Source organism: Salmo salar, chromosome 01 (genome assembly GCF_965601325.2).
Source record: "Salmo salar chromosome 01, fSalSal1, whole genome shotgun sequence".
Lineage (NCBI taxonomy): Eukaryota > Metazoa > Chordata > Actinopteri > Salmoniformes > Salmonidae > Salmo > Salmo salar.
Genome location: NC_138291.1, coordinates 42,277,656 through 42,285,437, shown reverse-complemented (window position 1 = coordinate 42,285,437; position 7,782 = coordinate 42,277,656). Strand labels below are relative to the sequence as shown.

Below are 7,782 nucleotides of genomic sequence, written 5' to 3'. Positions count from 1 at the left end.
TTAAGGACTGGGGAGTCTTTCAGGATAGAAAATAAAACAGAATGGAGCTAAGCACAGGCAAAATCCTAGAGGAAAACCTGGTTCAGTCTGCTTTCTACCACACGCTGGGAGATGAATTCACCTTTCAGCAGGACAATAAACTAAAATACAAGGCCAACTCTACACTGGAGTTGCTTACCAAGATGACAATGAATGTTCCTGACAGGCCTAATTACAGTTTTGACATAAACATACTTGAACAACTATGGCAAGACCTGAAAATGCTTGTCTAGCAATGATCAACAACCAAATTCACAGAACTGAAAGAATTTTGAAAATTATAATGGGCATTGTGTGGAGATGGTTGAGAAAAAAAACATATTTAATACATTTTGAGTTTAGTCTGTAACACAATGTGGAATAAGTCAAGGGTTATGAATACTTTTTGAAGGCACTGTATGAGCTCATTCTACGAAAAATATAGTGTACACATTCCAAGATCCGCACGAGAGAAAAGCAACCAAGTCCAGGTAGCCGATTTTGTTGGCCTACGCTAATTGATAGGACGAGGTGCATGCTATAATTTTGTGTTTGCAAGTTTTGCCCCTGTTCTGACTCGGCGCTGGCATCTTTCCAACATGTCTGAATGCGGTGAATTGTTGCAGTGTTCTGCAATTTCTCTCGCAGGCGGACTGGTATGCAGGCCAGCGAGCATGCTTCATTCACACGGAGGAAGGGGGGGGGGGGGTGAAAGTTCATAATGGTTTGCACATATCAGGTGACAATGCTGTGGAAAAGTTGGTCAACGTCTGTGGCTTAGCCTAACCAACAGAAACATTTAAGAAAATGACCAGCAGCAGCGAGGGGGTTTCGAAGTACATCGAGGTCGAAGACGATGAAACATTGGCGATTGGTTATTACGACGACGACGATGACTTTGATACATTCACAGACGGGAATCTGGACTGTAGCTGCGAAGACGGAGGTAGTGGCAAAACTTTTCTCCCTCCGCGTCAGGAAGGTCATGAATATATTGACACAATGTTTCATCTTACTGTGTCCCCAGCTATGTAGGCTACGAGGTGAATTGTGTCTAAACCCTTTGAAGTTCACTATTTGTGTGAAATGTTTATACATAGCGCAGCGTAAAATAACCTCCAAGCGCTTTCATACCGAACGCGTGGTCGTTCGGCAGCTACATACTGTAATCTACTGTGTCAACGAGGCTAGCTAGGCGAGAGCTGTGTTCATATTGAGCGTTGGCCTATGAGAAACGTGTTTGTTTGCATGCGTCATGTTACCTAAAAAGGAATCATTGGCCAGTTTTGACTAGAGAAATTGAAGCCTGTCCTGTTGCGCCCTCTGCATATTCACGGATATACTGCCTGACATATTCAGTGCATCTGGCTCTGATTGACATAGTCTTATTACATTTTGTTGGCATTATGCATAGTTTTTTTGTTTAAACTATTTGATAATACCTTTATTAACGTTTAATAAGCGATTACAATCTATTACCATTAAAGATCTGCCAAAATATGTGCACGTATTCCAATAGGTAGCTCAAACATTCTCACAAATCTACAGTTTGTTCTTTTAAGATTTATTCCCGGATTCTTCTCCAATCTTTCATTTGATGCAGGCAGATTATGACTATCCCTGTCAGAGGGATAGGACTGTGTGACCTGCAGATAGTGAAATGATGCATTGAAGAGTCAATCCAAATGATACTATTGGATCAAATAAACTACATGAGGTGTGGAATGTTTGCATCCCAAATAGCACCCTATTCCCTATAAAACACACTACTTAGGGCCCCTGGTCAAAAGTAGTGCACTAAATAGAGCATAGGGTGCCATTTGGGATGTTGGTTATGTCTGTATAATTACTCAACTGTCACATGATAGACAGCGCCTCTCTAGCCTCTCTTTCTCTAGTCTCAGAGATAGTGTTGAGAAATTCAACGGGGGGATTTCATCATTCTCCCAGACAGTGTGTGTTCTGTTAAATGACCAGTCACCACTGTCTCTTACATTACAATGATCTTCCAATAATTCTGCATTAGCACACTTTCATATGCTCAGAGGTCCTTCTTATTTTTTCTAAAATACTTTATCCAATAGATTGTTGGGTAACAGTGATCTCAATGCATACGCCTAACTGGGCCTTCACTTCATACCCGCCAGCCATTTGTCATGAATCATTCCAGTCAGTGAAAGAATAACTGATAGAACAGTTCCTTTTCCCGAAGCTATAAACTCCCGAATGCTCTTCAGAATCCATAATATATTACCACTGTGGTGCCTCATCTCAACCACATTACATGAGTGCCAAGTCTGTCTCGGTTTACATCCCAAATGGCACCATATTGTTTTTTACCAGGGCCCATAGGGAATAGGGTGGCATTTGGCCGCAGCCTTATAATGTTACAGCATTAGGAAGGCCAGCCCGGCGATGACATAGAATGCAGACCACATTCTTCCCTCAGTAGAGAGTTATCAAAGTCAGAGGAAGCATTTGATTGAGCCAGCTCAGTGCCAGGGCCACTGTCCGCATTACAAATGGCACCTTTTTCCCAATGTAGAGCACTACTTTTGACCAGGGGCCGCCCATAGTGCTTTGGTCAAAATAAGTGCACTAGAAAGAGAATAGTGTGCCATTTGGGTCAGATAAACTGTGGCTTTATGGGGTTGAGGAGATTCTATGCCATATGATACACATCATACCAACTGTGCTGTCGGAGTGTGAGCCACACTCATGTGGTGTTGGTTGGTCGGTGTATGTGGAGCACATGTTCCCTGAGTATGAGTTGCTCTTATGTATTTAATTGGCTTGCATCTACACAAAATACTGGTATGTGAGTAACTAGGAAGTCACCATTGAGGTTACAATGCCTCTTTCACAAGAGTCCTGGCCACGAAGGGCAGCTCAATTAAAAACAAAACAAATACACAAATCATTCATCAGTACAGTGCATACACAGCAAAAACATAAATATCAATATTAATAAATACACACCATTGTCATAAAAAACATCTCTCCCTCCCTCCCCCAGGTGGTTTCAGTGACCCCCTCAGTGGGGAGGTGAAGCCCAGGATCCTCCTCATGGGTCTAAGACGTAGCGGCAAGTCTTCCATCCAAAAAGTGGTGTTCCACAAGATGTCCCCCAACGAGACCCTGTTTCTGGAGAGCACCAATAAGGTAAGATGTAACAGAGTTAGATCACCACCGTAACCTCACTCCCCAGGTAGAAATGTCTCCACTCGTGCTATCGAATTGACCCAACTAGCTGAGATGTTGTCAAGGTGCGGTCACGAGACAGAGGATCCCTGGCCTGGTAAAGGACAGTGTTCCGTCCCAGATAGGCTATGGAAGCCATTCTGTTAAGCATGCACAGTGACCTTTGTCACACAGGCACTGTTGAAGCTTTTAAATCACGTTTGAAAACCTACCTTTTTAGCCTGGTGATGATTTGACAGTTTTTTTATGACGGCATTTTTTATGTTACTTTATACATCTCTTTTTATTGCCTTCTGTTTGTTTTTTATCTCCATCATTGTATTGTTTTACTGAAAAAAGTGTGTTGTGATTTTAAATCCACTTTAACCAAAGTTGAATTTGATTTGAATAAGATCTGCAGAGAGGACGTGTCCAACAGTTCCTTCGTCAGCTTCCAGATTTGGGACTTCCCTGGACAGATCGACTTCTTCGACCCCACCTTTGACTACGAGATGATCTTCAGAGGAACAGGGGCCCTCATCTTCGTCATCGACTCACAGGTGACTACATGGAAACGGTGGTGTCCATGTTAGGGTTTCAAAGTTCCCAAAACTTCCAGAAAATTCTCTGGTTTTCCATAAATCCTTGTTGAAGAATGCCAGGTTGGAGGATTCCCTCTGGGATCAATAAAGTTCAGTTCGGTTCAGTTCAGTTAAATTAAAAAAAGTTCTCAGAACTTTTGAGTGTACAGTGAAAGTAGAAAAGCAACGTCTCCTGGGTCTCTAATAGAAACTAGGTTGTTAGATGTGTTCCACACCTCTTTGATTAGGAGTCTTGCTGTGAGAGCTTCAATCAGCAATCGGGAATCCTTTTGGTGACTTGGCTGTCTTTGAACCATCTATGTGTTATTGAAAAGCTAGGGCCAGATCTCGTCTAAGTCCTTGGTGTTATGTATTGTGAATGCATCAAAAGGCATTTATGCATTTGTAGACAACAATTGTATTAATGTTTAAAGCATGTCTAGGGTGTAGCCTTGGATGCCCAGACATCGCTCACGTTGTCAACGAGACGAGATTTGAAAGGATGGACTCAAGTGACTACTATGAGTGTAATACTAACCATATAAGGCGCTATAAATGCATTAATTACACACAGACTGTTCATAGAAAGCGTTACCTTCCCTCTGTTATAACAGTAACTGTCCATCCTGTCCCCATGTCTGTCTCTAGGATGACTATGTGGAGGCGCTGAGTCGGCTCCACCTCACAGTAACCAGGGCCTACAAGGTCAACCCAGAAATCAACTTTGAGGTGTTTATCCACAAGGTGGATGGGCTGTCGGACGACGCTAAGATCGAGAAGCAGAGGGACATACACAAACGGGCCAATGACGACTTGGCTGACGCTGGCTTGGAGAAGATACATCTAAGGTAATACCACAGATAGAACAATGAGCCAGACATTTCACCAGATGTATAAATGTGAAGCATCCGGTTGGTATTTCCACTAACTACCAAATATAAGAAGCCCAGTGGCCGGCAGTGGGAGAAGATGGAGCAAGATGGATTTTGTCCTACATTCTTTACATTTTCTCATCGATTAAACATTTGATCTCCATACAGTTTTCTGTTTCCAAAACTAAAATCTGTAACATAGTGAACTGCATTTTTTAGACTTTACCCTTTTCCAAAGTTTTAAAATTGTGTTGTTTAGAATGAGTACAAGGGCGGATTGAGTGATTGGACACGTGAGTAGGCGTTCCCTAATGGAAATATGCAAATAAATGCTAGAACACACCAATTGGATTTTACTAGCTCGTACTTGGCTCTGCCCACCTCCTTGCTTGTTCTGCCCACTATGATTTGCTCCCAGTGGAAACGATTTGCTCCCAGTGGAAATAGTCTATCTTGGGTTAGTTATAAAAATCTTTGGTAATACCGTCAGCGCCCATTTTGTAAGATGGCTGCCACGTCCCCCAGTGGCTAAATCTCAGGGTAAATAAATCTACCTCTGTAAAAAATGTGGCGCTTTTATCACAAAATGTACAACCGATTTGCTTATCCGCCCGACTATAAAGAGGTGTTTTCAAATGAAGCTACCATAATGTGGATTACTAGTGTGTGGCCAGAGTGTTCTCTCCAACCTACATTACCTACATTTTGTTCAAATTCATTTTTGCTATGCACTTGTGAGTAGATTGTCTAACTGCTGCTGTAGGTGGTTATAGTTATACCCAATTGAAAGTAACTGACTGTTTTCCCCTTTGACCCTTCAGTCTTTACCTGACCAGCATCTATGACCACTCCATATTTGAGGCCTTCAGCAAAGTGGTGCAGAAACTCATCCCTCAGCTGCCCACTCTAGAGAACTTACTCAATATCTTCATATCTGTGAGTACACTCAACTGTCCTCAGTTAGCTTGATATGTGTGAGTATGTTACACGACTCGGACTGAGACTGGTCAGCAGATAATAAACCTGAATTAACAGGATAGAATGATGAGACGGAGAAACGTTAGTGGTGTTCAGTAGTAGGCATTCTACAATATTTCTAAAAATATTGTTCTCTTTTGTTAATCTTTTTGTTGTCAAAATCAATTACACACTACAATTGCATTGTAGTATTACGTCGTTACATTGCAGTATTTCAGTATCAAGAATAATGGTCACAAGTTAAAAAAAACTCTCGCCATACATCTACACATTCAAACACATTCACATATTACCTTTCACCAATGGCCAAACCAATAGTGCATATAATCTAAGGCTATTCAATCAGTAGTATTTAGCATCTAGCAACAACATCAATTTGGCATGTAAAACCATCAAATTATAGCATAAGAGGCTACATTACATTATATAACTTACAGTACTAGCATTGTCAATTTTCAAAAGATACACATGACTGGAGGCCTGTGCTAAACAATGCTACAACCATGACCTTTTAAACCATTAACACGTAAACTAACAATAGCTGAAACCCACTAGCCTAAAGCTAGCTAGCGCTTAGCAAAGCTACATTTGGTTAGCATAAAGCTAACGAACTGTTAAAACTTTTTTTTTTTTTTTTACAAATATCAACACATTGTATCATCACATTGCATATTTACATATACAGTTGAAGTTGGAAGTTTACATACACTTAGGTTGGAGTCATTAAAACTCGTTTTTCAACCGTTCCACTAATTTCTTGCTAACAAACTATAGTTTTGGCAAGTCAGTTAGGACATCTACTTTGTGCATGACACAAGTAATTGTTCCAACAATTGCTTACAGACAGATTATTTCACTGTATCACAATAACAGTGAGTCAGAAGTTTACATACACTAAGTTGACTGTGCCTTTAAACAGCTTGGAAAATTCCTGAAAATTATGTCATGGCTTTAGAAGCTTCTGATAGGATAATTGACATAATTTGAGTCAATTGGAGGTGTATCTGTGGATGTATTTCAAGGGCTACCTTCAAACTCAGTGCCTCTTTGCTTGACATCATGGGAAAATCAAAAGAAATCAGCCAAGACCTCAGAAAAAAATTGTAGGCCTCCACACGTCTGGTTCATCCTTGGGAGCAATTTCCAAACGCCTGAAGGTACCACGTTCATCTGTACAAACAATAGTACGCAAGTATAAACACCATTGGACCACGCAGCCGTCATACCGCTCAGGAAGGAGATGCGTTCTGTCTCCTAGAGATGAACATGTTTTGGTGCAAAAAGTGCAAATCAATCCCAGAACAACAGCAAAGGACCTTGTGATACTGGAGGAAACAGGTACAAAAGTATCTATATCCACAGTAAAACAAGTCCTATTTCGATGTAACCTGAAAGGCCTCTCAGCAAGGAAGAAGCCACTGCTCCAAAACCGCCATAAAAAAGCCAGACTACGGTTTGCAACTGCACATGGGGACAAAGATCGTACTTTTTTGAGAAATGTCCTCTGGTCTGATGAAACAAAGATAGAACTGTTTGGCCATAATGACCGTCGTTATGTTTGGAGGAAAAAGGGGTAGGCTTTCAAGCCGAAGAACACCATCCCAAACGTGAAGCACGGGGGTGGCAGCATCATGTTGTGGGGGTGCTTTGCTGCAGGAGGGACTGGTGCACTTCACAAAATAGATGGCATCATGAGGTAGGAAAATGATGTGGATATATTGAAGCAACATCTCAAGACATCAGTCAGGAAGTTGAAGCTTGGTCGCAAATGGGTCTTCCAAATGGACAATGACCCCAAGCATACTTCCAAAGTTGTGGCAAAATGGCTTAAGAACGACAAAGTCAAGGTATTGGAGTGGCCATCACAAAGCCCTGACCTCAATCCTATAGAACATTTGTGGGCAGAACTGAAAAGGCGTGTGTAAGCAAGGAGGCCTACAAACCTGACTCAGTTACACCAGCTCTGTCAGGAGGAATGGGCCAAAATTCACCCAACTTATTGTGGGAAGCTTGTGGAAGGCTACCTGAAACATTTGACCCAAGTTAAACAATTGAAAGGCAATGCTACCAAATACTAATTGAGTGCATGTAAAGTTCTGACCCACTGGGAATGTGATGAAAGAAATAAAAGCTGAAATAAATCATTCTCTCTA

General features: G+C 41.5%; 1 protein-coding gene across 1 annotated transcript in view; it reads left to right on the top strand.

The window, feature by feature from the left end:
- Window positions 1-725: 725 nt before the first annotated feature.
- The window catches only part of rragd (ras-related GTP binding D), a 39,665-nt gene continuing 32,608 nt past the window's right edge, over window positions 726-7,782 (top strand). The window contains exons 1-5 of the mRNA XM_014195134.3: window positions 726-964; window positions 3,035-3,180; window positions 3,612-3,758; window positions 4,428-4,627; window positions 5,473-5,587. Of these exons, the coding sequence (XP_014050609.1) occupies window positions 826-964; window positions 3,035-3,180; window positions 3,612-3,758; window positions 4,428-4,627; window positions 5,473-5,587 (747 nt within the window). The 5' untranslated portion in view covers window positions 726-825. The remainder of the gene's footprint in view (window positions 965-3,034; window positions 3,181-3,611; window positions 3,759-4,427; window positions 4,628-5,472; window positions 5,588-7,782) is intronic.